At 43.4% G+C, this 19,554-nt stretch overlaps 1 protein-coding gene across 2 annotated transcripts in view; it reads left to right on the top strand.

Annotated features, from left to right (window-relative positions):
* Nucleotides 1-2,904: 2,904 nt before the first annotated feature.
* Nucleotides 2,905-19,554, top strand: part of UBXN7 (UBX domain protein 7) — a 31,163-nt gene continuing 14,513 nt past the window's right edge. For both annotated transcript variants that reach the window (XM_055723457.1, XM_055723458.1), the window contains exons 1-5: nt 2,905-3,050; nt 6,258-6,405; nt 8,397-8,464; nt 11,392-11,457; nt 13,414-13,526. In XM_055723457.1, coding sequence (XP_055579432.1) covers nt 2,978-3,050; nt 6,258-6,405; nt 8,397-8,464; nt 11,392-11,457; nt 13,414-13,526 — 468 coding nt within the window. In that variant the 5' untranslated portion in view covers nt 2,905-2,977. The remainder of the gene's footprint in view (nt 3,051-6,257; nt 6,406-8,396; nt 8,465-11,391; nt 11,458-13,413; nt 13,527-19,554) is intronic.

The following is a 19,554-nucleotide window of genomic DNA, read 5'->3' as shown; positions in this document are numbered from 1 at the left end:
GGTTTCCCCCCCCCAGCCCCTGGCGGGGGCAGAGCAGGGGGGTTCTGTAAATACGGGGGGCCGGATTGAGGACCCTGGGGGGCCGTATCCAGCCTGCTGGCCGTAGTTTGAGGACCCCTGGTCTAAATAGTACAAAAGTCTATTTTGGTGTGTGTATGTATTGAGGGTGTGTTAAAGTATTTGGAGGTATTTATGTTTTTCCAACTTACTGGATTTTGTCCTCAGTGTAAGAATGTCCTCGTACATAAGAATCGTTGGGTTTTTCAAGCAGAACGGAAAAAACAAGACTAAAAAGTTGATCATCAGTTAAAACCCAGCCTTAACTGGAAAATATACAAAACCTATAACCTATACCGGCAGCTGCATTCGAGGCAGGCTACTGCAGGCCTCCAGGTTCCAAAGATAATCACTTTCCTTGCTGCATTCATGGCATAATAATCCCCACCAGACGCTTCTTTGGCCTGTCCTTTTAGATTTTTATAGTTAGAGGGTGGAATGCGGCTACTGCTGAGTGGATTTTGGTTGCACTCACATGCTGTTTCCATTGCTACAACGTGGGAGCTTTGAAGCAGGTGAAATCAGCTTTGACTGGTTTAATGTTTGTGAAGAAAGTCGGTACTCAGGCTGTCTGAGCTGGTGTAACAGTTCACTGCTGCTCAAAAGGGTGAGCTCACCTGCATTCAGCTAGCTCTAGTGGTTTATTTGTCCCCTTGGTGAACAAGTTCAGCTCATCCAATTGCCAGGGGAAAAAAAGCAAGTACCAAAAACCCCAAATACTTTGAGAGGCTTGGTTGCTTCCCTAAGGGGTAGAGCTGGTGTGGAGATGGGAGGTAGGGAGAGAAGCAAGAGAGGGAACAGATCTACCGGTTTTCGTGGAAGCAACTTTCAAATTCTGAGACTTCAAGGAAATCTCTGCTTTCTGTGGTACTCCCTTTGGCTGACACGTGTCAATGACAAGGTGCTCCAGCCTGCTGACAGTGTTGGCAGCAGGCCAGCCACGTACCATGCTATGTTGAGAAACAACTGAAAGTGGTAGAATGCTCCTTTTCTATGGGTGTGATTTCTGCAGGTAGCATAGGGATCAAAAATGCCCAACGTGCTGCTTGTGATGGTTTTTCTCTTCCGACTTTCAAGGGCTGACAGCAAAGGTATCCTGATAGCAAGGGATACCCTGTAACTGGCACTAAAATTGGGAGTAAACCGCTCAACAACTATGTAACATCACGAAGCAGGCATTCTCTTTATTTACAGCACTGGATACACAGGGGATTGCTCTGCCCAACACGCACACCAAGTTACTCAAGGGCACACATTCTATACGGTGGAACACTTGCACGTTCATAGTACATTACATATTCGTTTTCAGTCATGGCCAGAACTGGTTACAAGTTTCTCACTTCTAATGCACATCCTCAGATAGCACCACTTAAGGTCATTACCAACTCCCCAAGCTCCCCAAGCGGGGGCTTGCCCTCTCTCGGGGGGCCGAGTCAGAGGTCATGATGTCCCACTGCCACAATTACCTTTGTCCTAACTTCCAAGCAACTTTCTGCAGATTGCAGCATTCTGTGAACTTGCCTCCTCTTCTGCCCACAACTTCCTCACTCAGAGGCTTCTTTTTGCATGACTCAAGAGAACAGTGTTCTTTTCCCCATCCATTCTTTGTTTCCCATCCTTCCCAAGGCTAGCTCCCTTGATTAGAAGCCCTTAATTCTCAGAGAGTCAGCTTGCCCTAAACTTTGTGCACAGATTTTTTTAACGTAGAGCTAAACATTAAATCAGAGTTTGATAATTTGGGAGTTTAGACAACATAATGGGCTCCCTCGTGATGTGAATAAGCTGTAAATAATATGGTCAAGTTTGTATTCATAAACCAATATTCATTTTAATGCATAAATAAGCTTGTAATTGTATAGCGACAAAGGGGTTAAAATGTCTGAAAGATCATATAGACTGTTCTGGCAAGAAAGTTACAAATCTCTGAAAGGGGAGCTGTCCTCCTTATCTGCAAAGCAAGCTGCCCTACCGAGGAGATAACGGGACAGCAGGATGGCCTTGAGTAAAATTATGAGGGGTATTGTAAAAACCCTGGGAAAGATTTCTACAAGTCTGCCAACTCATCGCTTTTGAGACCTAAGGTGAAAAGTACACCATGAGGAAGACCTACGGCCTTCCTCCCATAGACCACTGCCCACATTCTAAAGACCCCGGCCCACAATTTTTAGAAGAATCTGCGCAAGCGTGAAAGACTGATAAGCTAATTAGCATACGAAGCGAGGGTAGGCGGGTTCAGGTAATGAATATGTATAGGCATTAATGGAATATTCATTGTTTCATTATATAAATATAAGATAATCTGCCCCTCTGGGTGTGTACGATTGGTGGAAGGATCCCCCGTACACCCGGCGCCGACAATAAAGAATACTTAATCACTAAGAAATTCTGAAGACGTTCTTTGAAACACTCGACAGGAGCAGGCATACCGTTTCTTAGCCACCTCCTCCCTTGCAGGGCCTGTGGCCCCTTACTCCCACGCGAGGGTCGAGGCTGGCTAGCCCCCTTGCTTTACCGTAGGCCTCTGTAACGATAGTAAGTCCACGTGGAAGCGGGGGCCTCGCCTCAGCACTGCTGGTAAGGCCCCGGCCCTCCCGACTAACGGAAGCAGGGAAGCTCAAACGCAGAAAAAACCCGCAGCTCGCCAGCCCGCCCGGGCGCCATTTGAGGAGGCGCTGCGGCGGCGGGGCGGGGCGAGGCGAGGCGAGGCGAGGCGGACCCCGTTGCCACGGCAATTCCCGCCTCTCTGGAGCCGCTGAGGCGGCGGGGCGGGGCTCGCGTGTAGCCACGGCAACTCCCGCCCCGCCCCGCCCCGCCCGAGGCGCCTCCCCGGCGGCGGGCAGAGGAAGGGCGCGGGCGAGCGCCGCGCCTGCGCAGAGCGGGCGGGCCGGTGGCGTGCGTGTTGTTGTGCGGCGGCGGCAAGATGGCGGCGCACGGGGGCTCGGCGGCCTCCTCGGCGCTGAAGGGGTTAATCCAGCAGTTCACCGCCATCACGGGTGAGGCACACGGAAGCCGGGGCCCGCCGAGCTCGGCCGAGGCCGCCGTCGTCTGCGTGCTTAACGGGCGGCTCCCGTCCGGCCCCCGCCGCCGCATCAGGGGGTGGCCGCCCCGGCGGGCCGGGGGCGGGAGGAGCGGGCCGCGGCGTGAGGCGCCGCGCGGGATGCGGCGGAGTGGCGCCGGCGGGCGGCCCCGGGCGCGCTCTCCCCGGTCCCGGGAGGCCTCGCCGCCGCTGCCGCGGCCTCCCTCGGGGCGAGGTGCCCGGGCCTGTCAGCGGGCGCGCAGCGGGGCCCGGCCCGCCGCGGCGGCTGGTGCCTCAGGCCCGGCCCGGCCCCCGCCGTGACTCCGGCCTGCACGTCGTGGGGTCCCCCTCGGTCTTAGCGGCGGCTTGGGGGCGCCTCCCGCTTGTCCCGGTGGGCCGAGCTTCCCGGCGGCGCGGGTGCGGGTGCGTGTCCTCCCCCCCGGCCGTGCGCGCTGCTCCGCCCCGCGACCCGTCTGACGGCCGGCAGGATAGCAGAGCCGGACCTTGAGTCCGCGTTTAAAAAAAAGAGAAAATGATACCTTAAAAGTGTGGCCAACTTTCGGACAGTTTGGTTTGCTGCCGAAAATAGCAAGTCGCCTTTAAATTGAAGTTTGCGGCAGGTGGTAATTCCTGCTTTAGCTTGTGTACTTTGAGCGCTTGACCCACTTTTGTGTTTAATCTGTTTCGCTATAGTTCCCCCTTGCTTATGGCATTACGTATGAAATACTGAAGGCGTCTTTAATAAAACATTTTTGACTTATTAGTTGATGTAAGTGAAGCTGCTTTTGGTTTGGTTGCTCTCAGCAGCTCGGTTTCTGGTGGTGTCCCTGTACTCAGGCTAGTAGGCACTCACATCCCGAACAGGGATGTTGTGGGTGTGTAGTACCCTGTGAATGTCCCGTGGAACTGGGAAATTATTGATCGCTCGGCTGTCCTTAAAGAAGCCTTTTAGAGTAAACCCTCTGCATAAAAAGAAACTACAGCCAACACGTTTCATTGTAGTATGTGCCTGTGTGTAGCTTGGGTTGTGTTCTCAGTAGTGCCTGAGATATTCACTAAAAAATGAGCAAGAACAGGCAGAACCATGCTAGTTTGCTCTTCCTGACAGCTTTTTGTGATTGCACAGGTCGTTTATGCTAAATGTAAGAACACCCTCTTATGCTTCTACAAAGGAAAAAAAGGAACCTGCTGGGCTCACCCATCCACTACCGAAGTAGTTTTGATGGTTTGTCCTTCCATTTTGATAGATTTTAAGGTTACGTCTAAAAGTGTAGAACTTGTCTTGCCGATACTGGCATGATTTGACAGGTGCTCAGACGCATGCATCCTTGGCAGTTTGTGTTAGCAGCTTTCAACTTTTGAGTTTTAAGTGAATGGAAATCATTCCTGTCTGTCGGGGAAAGCCTGAATGAGTGCTATACGGCAGTTTTGATTCAAGCATAGGTGATAGTGAGGAAGGAGGAGGAGTTCTTGATATACTTCTCTCGCCGAGATGGCAGAATTGTGTTCTCTTTGGTGCTCTCATCCAGAAAAGTATTGCTCTGAGAACGTAGCTCCTGTGTGTCTTTACCAGTGAAATGATGGGATCTCTTTGAATTTTGCTTTTGAGTCTGAACAAATATTTAGTATTTTCTGTTTGCCAGTGCAAGCACTGAAAACATTCATATGGTGATGATGGCAGCTTCCCTAGGAGTGATGAATAATCAGTACAAGCACTTTATGTGCTGGTATCTCTTTATATAGAAGAGGGTTGAATATAATTTTTCTTCTGGTTCTTGTAAATGAATGAATTCACATGACTGTACAGCAAGGTTGTAGGTTGGTGTGCATATTCCAAATTAAACAGATATTGTTTATTTGCTACAGCTGATGTTGAAATGAGATGAAAATGGTAAAGAGCAGTTTGTTTGAAGAATGCGATCTTGATGCTCTTGCATAATTTTTTGAGATGTCACTAGTTTTTATTTTGGGCTTTCTTCATCTCAGTTAAGGTCTTAAAATACAGCTGGCTGCCAACTGAGTACATTTGTCTTGTCAGGTTGGTTTCTTTGGAAAACCACTTCCCCCAGAGAGTTTGACATTCTCCAGGGTTTAACGTAATCGTGCAGGTCATTTAGAACTGATTTATCTCGACAGTTTCAAGGTGTATTCTCTGTTCAAACCAGAGCTTCTTGAGTCTTTCCCAGAAAATCTGAGAAATGTCCAAATGTGTTTTGCCCGAACTGATCTTACCTGTGACACTGATGCTGGGGAAAGTGTTTCCTTCATGTTGGTGACTTGCAGTGAACCCGGGAAGAATTACTACTGTTCCAAAAGCTACTGCCAAACTGGTTCAGCTGCATTTTGCCACTCTTCTCCTCTGTCGACCTTCCCATAGGAAAATAAACCCTTTGGCAGCCCACCACCTGTAGAGACAGATGCTGTAGGAAGTAGATGTGTAAAGGGTTGGCTGTAGGAGAGCTTCCATTGATGAGGGTCCTTCTGTTGATGGGACGATTTTTGAGGAGAATTGGGAGGTAGAGGCTGACCTTCTGAGGAAAGAGTGATGCTAAAAACTACTGTTTCATTCTGAGCATCAAGAGTAAGACTGGATTTAGTTATGTTTGGGAGAGATTTTAATAAATGTTGGTCATTATACAGATAACTATGTAGACATTTCTGCCTCCTGGCTTTCCCCGCCCCCCCACGTCTTATGTGAACTGAGCTTCTACTGGTTTGTTTTTGCCTTTTAGTACCATCAGTAAAACAGGGTATCTTTTCTTCCATCTCTAAATATCTGTTCTAAGTGGGTAAAAAAACTTTAGCAGCTGATTTAGTATTCTCCCTGTTAAAAAGGTTAAGTTAGGATTTCATTTTTTTGCATACGCCTACTAGTATCTGGAAAAATGTACCAGGAGAAGGTCTGACTTCTAGAAAAAAAAAAAAAGGAAAAAAAAAAGAAAAAACTTGCGAAAACCTCTTAGATGGCTTCCACTAAGTTTTCTCTTGATGGTGAGAAGTACCCCTGTGAGATATGTATGTTTGTCTCATTTCGTAGCTGTACTTCAGAGATAAATGGCAACTGATGAACTTTTCTTTCTAATTATTAGTGCTTTGAGAGAGAAAGCTTACCAGTCAGCTGTTCCTAACGCTTCCAATCAAAATGCTTTCCAAAGAATGCTGTAATTTTTCTTTGGCATTACAGGTGCCAGTGAAAGCGTGGGAAAGCATATGCTTGAAGCATGCAACAATAATCTGGAGATGGCTGTCACCATGTTTCTGGATGGTGGAGGCATAGCAGAGGAGCCTAGCACCAGTTCGGCAGGGGTGTCTGCTGTTCGACCGCACACTGAGTATGTACCTGTGAACATGTCTGTATAAATGAGTATTCTGTCTTAAGAATTTGGTAGTGTAAGGCAGAATAAATAAGGCAATTATCACTTCTAACTTGCTGTCAACTCACTGTAACACGCGTTTCTTTGCTGATCTTGTTAAACTGATCTTCGATATTCTGGGTAAATAAGTGCTTACTATGTAAGTTGGTATGTAGACTAACAAAACTTACTCGCTTGCATGTACCTCAGAAGTTTTCCGTAGCTTATACATAGCATTTTTATTTTGTAGACATAGCTCAAGACATTAAAGGGGAATAATCCAGTAGTAAGAGATTCTTTTAAATTGCTCCAGAAATACTGCTTTATGTTACTTTGTAGTTAGAGAATTCTGTTTTCTAGTTCTTATTTAGTTCCGTTTGTAAGGGTTTTACTGTGTTATTGTAAGCGTGACCAGATTTGGCACTGGAAAGGCCAGATGGTGTGCACTGGTATGCAGAGGAATAAACAACTACAAATCTACATCAATGTCTTACATGTCAGGTGCCAGTAAAGGGAAGAGTTGTTCCACTTGAGCACGGCAGAGTCCTTCACTGCTGCCTGTTAATGTGTCTGCTTGGGATAAAAGGAATATTTTGGTTGGAAGCCAGTTGGTGTAAGTCACATTCATTAAATGTTGTAAATTAAGCCTAGCCATGCTTTCGTCTTTATAAAAATCTTCCATTTCAGGAAAAAGATGGCTAACTTTAAAAGAGAATTCTTCCCACTTCTGAAGCTCATGTATAAATTTAAACAATTCTTTTAGTACTGACTTTTATAGTTGATGTCAAGTGCCTTCCTGCTTGAACCTTTGACAGGTAATGAAGTTAAAGCTGTGTATCTGTTGGTGTTGGAGTTCTTATTTGTAGACAACTTCTGGCACACCAGTGACTTAAGATTCAAGTTTTTATTGGAATACTTTCTTTTTTATACTTGACACCCTCCAGGTGCTGGTCAGCTTAGTGTTACTTCTAGGAAGAGAGAACAATAAATATGCAAATGCAAAATGGAGAATAACTAGCTTCACAACAGCAGTCAAAGATGTGGAGGTTAATAGCAAGGTTAGTGCATCTTGCTGGCATTATGAGTTACTTTTTGAAACTGCATGACCACGAGCCACAAACTGCACACTTTACAACTTTGAAGAGTCCGAGGGAAGAGGGCACTTCAGGAGTAGTTCATAGGCAGGACACAGCGATGAATTTCCTTGGGTGAGCCTGTGCCCTCCTTTACATAGATCTACAGGCCAGGTGGTCACCCTGAGTAAGTGATACTGTTTCAGAGCCCGTGTGATTTCCTTTCTTCTCCTAGTCCTAATTTCAGATTACCTGGCAGTTTCTGCAAGCCTAAGCGAGCTGTTGATACACCAGGGAGACGAGTTATGTAAGCAAGTAATTGCTTCAGGAATGGGGGGAAATGGATGTTTTGACCATCTTGTTTTCCTTGCTCTGAAAAAAGAGAGGACTGTGAGTTTCAAGTGGAAGCAAAAAGTCTTCCAACAGAAGAAAGCTGGTAATAAGGAAGATAATGGTTTTTTTTCTCTCTGTGTAAACAGTCAGGGGAGGAGGATGGCAAGTGGATTAATTAGCAGCTTTTGCAAAGTTTTAGGAAACTATTCCAAGTTTTAAGAAATTTATTAAAGATGAAAAAAATGTTTAAACAGTAGATGGACAGAGCCTGGGATCAAGTCACCCAGGGGTTTGTGTAATCTTCTGTCAAGACTTACAAAGGTCTTCCATGCCAGAACTTGACGCAGAATGTATTAAATCCTGCATCGTTGCTGTGAGTGGGAATAGATGGTCTCCTGAGGTCCCTTTTGACCCCAAGTCTGTTGATTCTTTGCAGTGGTACAGCAGCATCCTTAACTGGTTCAAGTTGCAGGAGCCTTTGGAGCACAATGGGATGTGGCTTATGTAGTACTTCGAATATTATCATCTGTCTGATTTTTTTTTTTTTCCATTCCAATTTCATAGGGATGAAGTACGAGCTCCAATTCCTCAAAAACAGGAAATTTTAGTAGAACCTGAGCCCTTGTTTGGAGGTAGGCTTGTGTTCTTACTTTGGTTTTTTGTTTTCTTTACCTTGAAATGAGCTAAATGACAAGAGAAAAACTTGCTGATAGGAAGAAAGCATTGTATGTATTTTTATTCTTGTTTTTTTCCCCTGACGCAATTCTGCAGCCACGTAACATGATTGCTGACTTGGAAATAACAGCACTGTTATTGAAAACCTCACACATTAGAGATGCTACATTCCTAGTGGTACTAATTTGTTAACTCCCGTTTCATGCAACTGTGAGGCAACAGCCCATTAGCTATGATGAGTATACATCTGCGTACAGGGGGTTCAGAACCATGTGATACACTTCTGAGAGTGTTCAAGGTGGTGGGATAAAAGATTGAGCCTTAAGTGGTGAATGAAAATGAAGAGGACAAATGCGTGCTTCTCGGGGAAATGACAGATCAGAAAGAAGGGGTGAACTGTATGATTACTCATAACTTTCTCCATTTCTCGTGTGGGAATTTAATTTGCTCTGTCAACTGCACCATGCAGCTAGTTTTCTTGTTTGTTTTCTGAAGCTGTTTATCACTTTGAAACTTTTTTTCTGTACGGAAACAGGTGATGGTAATGCTGTTTTTGTTTGGGTGCTCATCTAAAACACTGTTTAGTACTCACGTAATACGCTAATGTTCTGAATCTCAAAACCTCAGTCAGAAATCTCTGCTGTAGGGGTTCTTTTACAGCAGCACAGGGGTGAAACTTCCGTAGCAGGACTGGATTACCTGGTCCATTATCCTCTCCTTTTGCACAGTGTCCATGTCTGTATGGAGATCTAAGGCCCTCTTTACACTTACTTCCTCTAGCCTTGTGATGGTCTGTCCTTCTTGTGTTGAGCAGGCCATTTCTGGCTGGCCGTGTGGCCTTTATCACGGCAAGTGGTTTGAGAGTCTTGTCCTTTTTATCAAGAAGGGACATGCAACTGCTCATCTTTAAGGTGGCCTCATACCCATAGGAAATGCTTTTTGCTGTTGTTCAGTTCCTGTGATAGAAAGGAGAAGGAGGCCAAGCTTCAGGTTTACTCTGGAACTGCTTTTCTCTTGATCCTTTTTTTTCAACATCAGAGAGGAGCTCTTTAGGCAGGATACACAGGCTGAGTGGTGGTTCTGGAGAAAAGTGCCCTGCTGAGGGGTCTCTGAAGGCCTGAAGTTCCTGTGGCCCAACAGAGTTTTTACAAAGGTCTGTGGACTCCTATGGGTTCAAGAATCTAAGAAGTGCAAGATTAAGATCTGATGACCCTGACGCTTTGTCCTGTTCTACCTACCGGTCACACTCTGATCTTGGATGCATTGTCACTGACCATCCAGCTGAAGTGATCTGTGGATCAGTGATAGCCTCCTGGCACTGTCTGATTCACCCGTGCTAATATGCTCACTAATGCCACTTCTTTTTATACCATGAAGCAGCCTGAAAAGCTCACTGAAACTGGAGGGATGCTTCACTTGGTCTTTTCAGCTCTAACCTCAAAGCAGGGGATGTGCTGGTGTCTGTTTTTAACGGTCATGTTGAGGTGGTTATATGAACTTAGGTTTTCTTCCAGTTGAAGAGATGGCCCTGTCTGTTTGTGCTCTGCCAGATACATGGGTCCCATCTCGCAGTACAAAGGGTATCAGAAAAACAACTCTCCAGACTGCTGTGAACATCTTCACCAGCACTGTCAGGCTGTAGCTAAGCCTGGGCAAGGGAAATGCTGCTTTTGCCGAAGTGGTCCTTCAGCTGCTATTCTCAGCTGTAGCCTGAGTTGCTCTGAAGTTGGCGTTAATGGGTTGTGTTTATGCCTAAGCATTTAGTGGTGAAAGAGCTGTTACTTCCTGGAGTTAGGCATTATTGACAGGCATGTTCCTCATTCAGGCCTGCTTTTTTTTTCCCCGGTGATAGCCTGTGTCAGATACACTAATTCTTTCCTTCATACTCTGTACACCAAGAATGCAAGGAACAACTGTGTTCCATTCTTTATGCCCTTGTTGTGGCATAAGTTGAAAGATGCTGCACATGCTATGGGTACAGAGCCAGAAAGGTCTCTAAAATGGAATTTTGGAGGTGCTTGCTTTGTGACCTGTGCATAGGTTGTGCTTTCTCACAGTCAATGGATTTTTCTTAACACAGGTTTCCGGTGGGTATGTGTTAGATTTATCTCACTTTGTTTTATTTGTTTATTATTTATTATGTCTTGTAACAATTAGGCTTTGAAAAGTTACATCTTAAAATTCTTCTGCTTTCAGTTAATAGTAGTGCAGCTGAATAGTTGGAATGCAGACCAGAGCTGCCTGCCAGGATTTATTCCAAGTACAGGATTGTGCTGTACTTGAGTGGTACTTCCAGGTACTAATCCAGTTATCTGCCTGGGCTGCTGTCTTTGTGCAGCTGCAGATAATCTGGTCTGAAGATTTCCTTGCAGATAGTGATAGTGGATCTAATGGAAGAATGTGGCTGTTGCCAGCCAAGCAGCTGGGACAGGATCTGGTTAAGAGATCGGAAAAGAACAGAAATGCCCTGTGGAAAAAACAAATGTGTTTCCTAACAAAGAAAATATTCTCCCATGGGGTTTAATCTTTGCAAGTTTTTCATCTAGTCGAAGGTCTTTGGTAAAAATCTTGACTGGAATTGTGACATGTTGATGCTGTGACAGCACTGCCTCTACATACTTATGGGCCTTGGTGAGCCTGTCAGAAAGGGCTAACTGCTCCTGGGGTAAGATTTGCTGGAGGGAGAAAGTATTAGGAAGTGGGTCTTACAAACTGCCTATTTCCATCCTCCCACCCTGCAGCCCTTCCTAATTACCTTACTCCCGTATTATTCATGCTTTGGGTACCTATTCTGTTTTCCCACACATGTTATGGAAAGTGTTAATATGTAATTATTTTAATAGTATATGTTTGAAATAATTCTTGAAATAATTATTTTTTTAAGCTCCTAAAAGACGCAGACCTGCGCGCTCAATATTTGATGGCTTTCGGGATTTTCAGACAGAAACCAGTAAGTTTCTACAGATCAGTGAGCTAGAGGTTCTGCTATTTATGTTTTTTCACTGCAAATAAGTTTGAACAATAGTTTCTGCTGTAAGCTAGGACAGCTTTCAGTGGTTGGTTTTTAAATTGCCTCCTGTGTAACAAAATCTTTTTTTAATAACATTAATAGGCTGTTCGTTGTTGCAGTGTCAGTACTGTTTGCTGATGTCTCTCCCATGTTTGTGGTACAGTTAAGGTTGTTAGTTTATTGTTTTGGGGTAGCTGGTGGGGGAGACTACTGAGTGATGGACATACGAAGCAGGTAGTGAGGATGCTGGTCCAAACACTGGCCTGTGTTACCCAAGTGAAACCTGCAGACAGTATATTCTGTCTGCTTTGGTATGGCAAATATTTTTATGATAACTCTCTCTCAAAAAAAAACCAAACAAAAAACCAAACAACTTTGCCTGCTCTAGAAGGAATTGAAAAGGGGGAAGAATCTAAAACCCATGTATAAATTAAGTTCATCTACTGAATTTTTCTTAGCTGGCCAGTGGTCATGCTGGCACTTGCATTAGATCTGAGTAGCCCTGAGGCTTCTGTCTTGCTCATCCACAAGGTTCTCATGAATTAATTGCTGTTCATATGCAGAATCTCCAAACCACAAAGTGCTGGCTGTTATTTAAGCCATTAAGTTTCATAGAATGTGGTACTTCAACAGCAGAACACCAGATACTGCCCAGCTGAGTTAGAGCACAGTTGTTACCGGTGATATTGCTGCAGTGTTTAAGAGGTCTAACCATGGACCAGGTTCCCATGTAGTTTGGTGCTGTTGGATGCCGAAGCGAAACTAAGTATGTGTAATTACTTTCTTTGCCCTGACAGGTTTGTTCAGGGTTTTCCAGTAATAATGAACTGTTGGAGTACTAATGTCGCTGGCAGCTGTATAAATGAAAATACATCATTTACAGAATCATCATACCCTTAACTTTTTTTCTCATCCTCTCCACTCTGTTTTAAGACATTTAGAGATGCACAATATGCAAAAGCATTGTCAAGGCTTACGATGAAACTTTATCATGCTTTTTGGTAAAACTTCATAGATGAGTATCTCTGAAAAGCCCATATTATTTCCTGGCTCCTAGGCCTGCTCCACAGGGATGCTTTTTTCCCTGTGGGGATCCAGTGTCTGCTCAAAAACCACTTGTATGCTATGGCCCATTGACAGCTCCTTTCAGTACTGGGAAGTTTTTGGTGGTGGGATAGTTACTGCCCATTTCAGCTGACACCTAATGTCAAAATACATTGTATTGCTGCATTTTTAGGTGAGCAGTTGCTGTGATTTACCTTTATTGTATATAGTCATGGCTATGTAGGAAATATATTCTGTATTATTATAAACGGAATTGATACCCCTAAAAGAAACATGCTCAAAGTACTTAGGGGTAAACAAGGCTGAAAACACGTTCACCTGAAAGAGACAGTGGTATCTTGAGCTGATTGTGGGAAGAGTGGATGTGTAATATAAACATCCAAAGATACTTCTCCATGTAAGCTAAGTCTCTTTTGGGTTTTTTGGGTTTGGTTTGTTGTTTTTTTTTTCTGTGGGATTGCCTTACAGTCAAGAAATAGAAACACTGGAATAGAAATATTCCAAGTAACAGTTATGATGCTACAGTCTATCTCAGTTTCCCCTTTTAAAAGCATCACTGGGGACAAGTCACAGTGCGCTTTTTTTGCTTGTTTTCAAATACTGGCATGTGACTCCCTCTGCTGATACTCATGTTTAAAAGTGAAATAAATGCCCAGTGCTTGAGAAAGCTGGGGCAAGCAGGGTTCTTACCTTATGTAGCCGCTAGTCTTGTTCAGTGGGGTCCTTGCAACTCTAGTGCTGGAGTTTTGTGTATGAGCATATAGCCAACAATAAATCCATCTTCTGAGTGCTTTGTCTAATTCAACTTCCTTTCCTCTTGGGGCTGTACAGTTCGACAGGAACAGGAGCTACGAAATGGAGGGGCAGTAGATAAGAAACTCACTACTCTAGCAGACCTCTTCAGGCCTCCCATTGATCTGATGCACAAAGGCAGCTTTGAAACGGTAAGTTTTGAAATTTTGGTGCAGTTCCTTATGTGATGACTGTGTACAGTGTGGAAGCCTTATGTTAGGCTATTGGCATGTGTGGATCTGTTGGTGGATGATCAGGAATTTACAAAAGACTGTATAGTGATAAATATTCAGTGGACTACATATGGAAATGTCGACATATTGAAGGACTAACTAATGATAATAGACCACATTGTTTATGTTTAAATGTCAGTGTGGCAAATCACTCTTGGTGAAGGACTTTAGTGCGCAAGGGAGGCTGGTCAACATGGAAAAAACGCATCCCTTGAAGTATCTCTGTAGAGCATGATACAGAAAAAGCTGAAGTAAGATTGCTTTTGATAGGTGAGCAAGTGCTTTGCAAGGGGCAATATAGTTTGCAGCACAGCCCGGCTAAGCAGCTCAGGCAGACTTAACATTAACATGGCTAAGTGGTTTCTGATACCTGAGCTGGTAAAAGTATTTGAGTGTGGCTTTGTCGTGAAGGCACAACTTTATCTTCAGTAGAGGTCTTGCTCTTGTATAAAAGCACACTGGTTGTCTTTTGTATCTGGTAGTGGTGCAAAAAGTATCCAGGAGATCGGCTGGCTGAGAAGGGGACTGTTAGCTTTAAATAATTTCAGGTGTCACCTTTCCTGTCTGTGTAGGCTTGTGTGGATCTAGTCATAAGTTGTTATGATATCGACCAGGGACTTAATGAATAATTAGATAATATGCGAATTGGTGTATGCATTTTTTGAGTCCAGAATTTCTAGATATTCTTCAGAAATTGCAGTTACTACTGAATTTCTACCTGGTCATCTTTAAGTAGCTGAGATTTATTATTATATGACGATTTAATGAGAATGCAAGCTAATGATCAAATGGTGCAATACAGATGCTGAAAACAGTGATGGAGATATGACTGCATGAGCTGAACAAAAATATTATTTACATTTTTTTCACATTTGCCTCTACTGCCTTGCACAAATACTGGAGCGCTCCTGGAGAATTTTTGGAGGAACGCTGTGTGCCTTTATTGAGTCTCCAACTCTCATCCTGTTAGCCTCATCTCTTTTTATGCTTCCTAAATCACTGGGGATCAGGTGCCATGTCACTAATTCCTGTATTCTGACAGTGCTCTCCGTATGTTTAATTTTCTAGCAAAATTCCAGGTTTGAAAGGGTGCTGACAGAGAATACCTGTCTCTGCCTCGTAATTTGGTGCAATGGAAGGGGATGAGCAGGCTGAAGTAGCTGTTGCTGAGGCATCCCTGCCGTGTGATACGTGGTTCAGGGTTTACTTCAAACAAGGCTGCATTAGGTCCTCTAGCTAATGATGCCTACGGGGCCCGTGGTTCAGAGCTGATCGTGAATCCAGCGAATGAGTGGTTCAAGGCAACAGTAAAGGGAATTCACATGAGAGCAGCCAGTGCTGCTCCAGACTGGAATGTATAGTCATATAGCAAGTGCCCTCTGCCCTCGGTGGTAGAACTTGAGGTGTGTGCTAGTTTTTCCTTGGGTCTTGCTGAAAACATACCAAGACTTCAGCAGTGTTGATTGTAGCATCTGCCACAGTCAAAAGTAGTTTCAGAGGATGAAGTAACTGATTGATAGATTTGGTTTTCCTAAAGTCTCTGCATTCTTATTCAGGCTTGCAAATTGAAAAAAAAAAAAAAAAAAAAGGTGTGCGTGCATGTGTGTGTATATACACACACCTTGTCCTGTTCTTTTCAGTAACTCAAAGGCATTTATACTTTCCGATATTGGTGTTCACCTTTTTGTGTTCTTGTACAGTTCGTTGTCCCATGGGATACCCTTAATTTCAAACCAATGCTCCCGAACTTCACTGCAATAATAATCTTTAGCTTCTCAATTATTTGCTCCTCACTCTTCCATTTTACCTTTTATGACTGCTGCTTTAATGCTTCACACTGGGACAGTGTCGGGTCTCCTGTGAATCCAGTGACCAGAGTCTCTCGAAATTCACCTCTGGCAAGCTGCTGTTAGCTTCTTCCTTATCTGTACACTTAGATAAACGTGTATAAACTATATAATAAGTCAGAGATGTTTATCACATTCCAAAGTACCAAGGAGTAAGTACTGTCGTTTTGATGCTCTTGTAGTTTAATGTTAACCTGAGTGGGGGTTTCTTAGTATTGTTGGTGTCTGGTGTATTCTAACCTCTGGAGGGGGGTGCAGGAACATTCTTCCAGCGTGATGCCATGTACGTTTATCATAGAATCATTCAGGATTTGTGACTTTACTCAAACTTAGCCGGAGTGGTGCCATCTTGTCTTACTAAGGTTTTCATGTATCTTTGTTGCTTATCTTTTGTGGCTCCTCTTCGAGTACTCTAAGGTTGATTTTGATAGTAAGTAAGTTGTTGTCTTTCGTTTCCCCAAAGAAACCTCATTTTTCTTCAATTACAAAGAGACTTCCATTATCAATGAGGTGCAGAAAATTGCCATTTCATCTTAACTCTGTAACACTAGTTTTTAAGAGTATGTGAGAATTAATTTTCATTGAAGAAAAATTTTCAAGTGTTGAATGACATTTTTTTAACTTGCTGTCTTTGAAAAAGCAGTGTGCTTCACGTAGAGAACAACTTACGAACATTATACTTGTTAAGCGTGTGATGAACTGAATTACACCACAGAAATATGATGAAAAAAGATTTGATACAGAAAATCTGTAAAAGACTCTTTTAATCACGCAGGCTTTTTGAACATGAGCCGCTAGACGTTAATTACCTAGTGACTGGTGGAATGTGGCTATGTAAGCCAGAGGCAAACAGCTGATGGGCCAGTGAGATGTTGACCTGAACTGTCTCTTTTTTATTTTTTATTTTTTTTCCCCCCTACTAGAAAATTTCAGAGAAACTTTCAGATCTTAAATACACAGTGGCACTAAAGAGTGGTGCATGGTTATACAATTAGGCTGTTGTCAGTTAAGACTGCACAAGGGATTAGTTTTCTGACTGTAATATTGAGCTTTAATATGTATTAAGCTTCAGAGTTATCTCCTTAATGTAGAATCTGCTAGGAATAAATCACTAGAGTATAATAAATAAATAAAAGCCACACCAAACATGCTCTATAAAGAACAGCATGGTTTTGTTCTCATCTCAGAGACTGCTTCCAAGGATTGCAGGTGTTCATCTATTCATGCATATGATGTGAGATATGATTTGATTTGTAGGGGGTGCACACTGAATTGACTTATTTTACATTTCTTGTTTAGGGAGGAAATAGTTCTGGTGCACGCAGTTCTCTGCTTAACACTCATTAGGTTTTCAGGACTTTTGTGAAGTGACTGTATGTAATGTTGCAGAGTTTCAAGTCTGTCTATATGAAGCTTCCTCATTTTACAAGTCATACCTTTTCTAGCTGCTTCCTACTTATGGCTGATAACTGATTTTTTTTTTTCTTTGCATGTAGTGAGCAGTGATAGTTTGGAAGCTAATCTAGTCCTTGTACCCAAAAGGTGCAATTTGCATAAGGTGCTTTTAGACTGGCCGTTTGTATAAGTACAGTTTGCAGATGCACCTTTGGCACAGGAATGGCTGGCTGAGGAAAGGACGTATGCCCTGGCCCAGGCAAGAAGTGTAATTCTAGCAGATATAGGATGTTTCTTGTCAGATAATCTCATGCTCTTTGTCACCTGTTATCTTCCAAACTGAATCATGTTTGATTAGCAGATGTCCATAAGGTCACAAGATGCTGGCTCCACTTCCTTGTTTCTCTCTGCTGGCTTAAAGGAGCAGTGCATTTCAACAAAGCTGAGCAAGCAGGAACCGCCATAACGTTTATAAACCCTGCACGGTTCAGAAAAGTCAAATGAGAGGAAAACATGTTATTTTTACTAGTGCAAGAGCTAGAGGTTATCCAGTGAGATCCAGTACTGAGTGTAAAACAAGACTTCTTTCACGTGTAGTCTAACCAGATCGCTGGTTTGTTGCTGTAAGTTGTAGTAGTGAAAAATGTGAATTAGGTAGAAAGGGTAAAGGTAAACTTAGGATGGATTGGTTTTGTTTTGGTATTGTGTCTGTCCTGTTCTATCTGAGATCCGCTACCTCTGTCTTTGAAAGCTCCTACTCTGCCGATTGCTGAAAGCTTGAACAGAGATCCTTGCCAAGAGTGGGTGTTCTGTACTTGCCCTGTCTGTGTGCTCTAAGTGCCTGGTGTGGGCCTTTATACCTCAAAGGAGGAGGAGAAATGGGGGCAGCTGATGTTGGAAACTGGATCTAAAGCCATCAGACTTAGCTTGGGTCATGCAAGCCAGCTCTTGAGCCTTCCCTTGTTCTTTTTTCACTTACCAAAATGACCTACCAGTATAATTTGCAAACCCACAGCATTTCTTTCCCCCAAGTTCTTCTCCTTCCCCCTGCCTCCACCCCCTCAGAAAAAAACCCATTAGTTGTGTAAGAGCAGAATTGTGTGTGTGTGAGATGGTAGCAATTAACTGTGTCCTTTTAAATGTTAAATGTGAAGCCTGTTGTCTTTAGAAGGAAGTTACAAGTAGTTTTCAAAGCAATACCTGCTCTACAGGTGAAAACTCATCTTTGCAAATGTTCTGTGTGGAATTTCCTGCTTGCATCCTTTTGAGGACGTTAGCTGGATGGAAGAGAGGTAGAGCCAGGTTTTCAATAATATTGCAAAATATACAAATTGTGGAAGAGCAAGATGCACCTTCTGACTTTCTAGTTATATATTTTTGAGTTTGTTCTTTTAATCCAGTGTGGATTACATTGGAACACTGGACTAGGGCAATCCAATTGACTCAAATTTTTGTTCCCTTTAAACTTGGGCAGTCCCTCTAGGCCCTGTCTTAAACTGATTTCCTAGAATTAGTTCTTAAAGCCCAGTTAGCTCGAAACAAGTCTTCTAAATAAAAGCGTGATGACTATATTTAAGACCTTTACCAGTTACTTAGGTGTCACCTGCTCCACTTTTCTCTCCTGGTGACCAAATACTGGATGCTGACACTGTAATATTAGTGGTAAGTAGTTAGCATGAGGTCCCGTGTGAGAACAAGAGGACTATTCCATGCTTCTACATTCATTTTTTTTTTTTCCTTTGAGTAAATTAAATCTGCGGGTCACTAGGTCATGCAGATTGATTTTGTAGACTGAGATTCTTCACTTTGTGAAGCTAAGTGTGCGGGGTTCATGTGTCTGTCTATCACACATTGGATAGGTTGACTATTCAAAAGTGCACTGGCTAAAATTCATTTTAAAAGTAAAAACTTTGGTTTGGGGAACAAAATACTGCCCAGAACAGCAAAATCTTGTGTAACGTCCGAATTCTTTGAATTTGCTGTTAAGTGTGTTACCAGCAGGATGTGAACACACTTATAAACACTTTTTTTTTTCTTTTTTAAAAGAAAAGGGAGTTCATGTGCTAGTTCCAGTCTTTCCAGGTGGTAAGAGCATTCCTGCTGTTGATATAGCCCTCTTTTTTTCAACAGGTATGACAGTTCAGCGATCAGAATTACATTCTTGATCAAACTCCTACCATTAACTTGCAACCAAGCAATCAGACAATGCCAGCTTTGTGACTCAAACCAGTAAGATTTCTTCCTGCGCCTTCCTGTCTTCCTCCCCACTTGCAGTCTGGATAACGAGCATCAAAAAAGGATGCCTAATTTGGCAGTTGCACAGTACTTAGAGTAACTCGAAACGTTGAGAGAAAAAAGAAAACAAGCAGAGAGGGGGTCCTGTTGAATTAATGCAAATCCTCTGTCAATTATGCAACCTACTTCAATAGAAGATGATCCACAGGTTTATCTTTAGAGTGAGCAGGTTTTTCCTCTGTTGTCAGATCAGTGTGGTTGACTACACTCTTTCCCGAACAAATACCTTATTCGGCGTCCCCGTGTCCCGTCCCATCCTGCCCCCAAGTTGCTTTTCCCACTCTGTGCTTGGCTTGTTGAAATCCAGCAGCTCTGTTCATCGATGTGATTCTGTAATTCAGCCAGTCTCATTTGAAGCAGGTCTTTCAGCCCTGCCTTCTGTTATGTGGATGCCTTTTCACTAGCACTGT

The sequence above is a fragment of the Falco cherrug genome, chromosome 11, assembly GCF_023634085.1.
Source record: "Falco cherrug isolate bFalChe1 chromosome 11, bFalChe1.pri, whole genome shotgun sequence".
NCBI classification, from domain to species: Eukaryota; Metazoa; Chordata; class Aves; order Falconiformes; family Falconidae; genus Falco; species Falco cherrug.
Note: the sequence above shows the minus strand (reverse complement) of the source record. Positions and strands in the feature narration are given on the sequence as shown.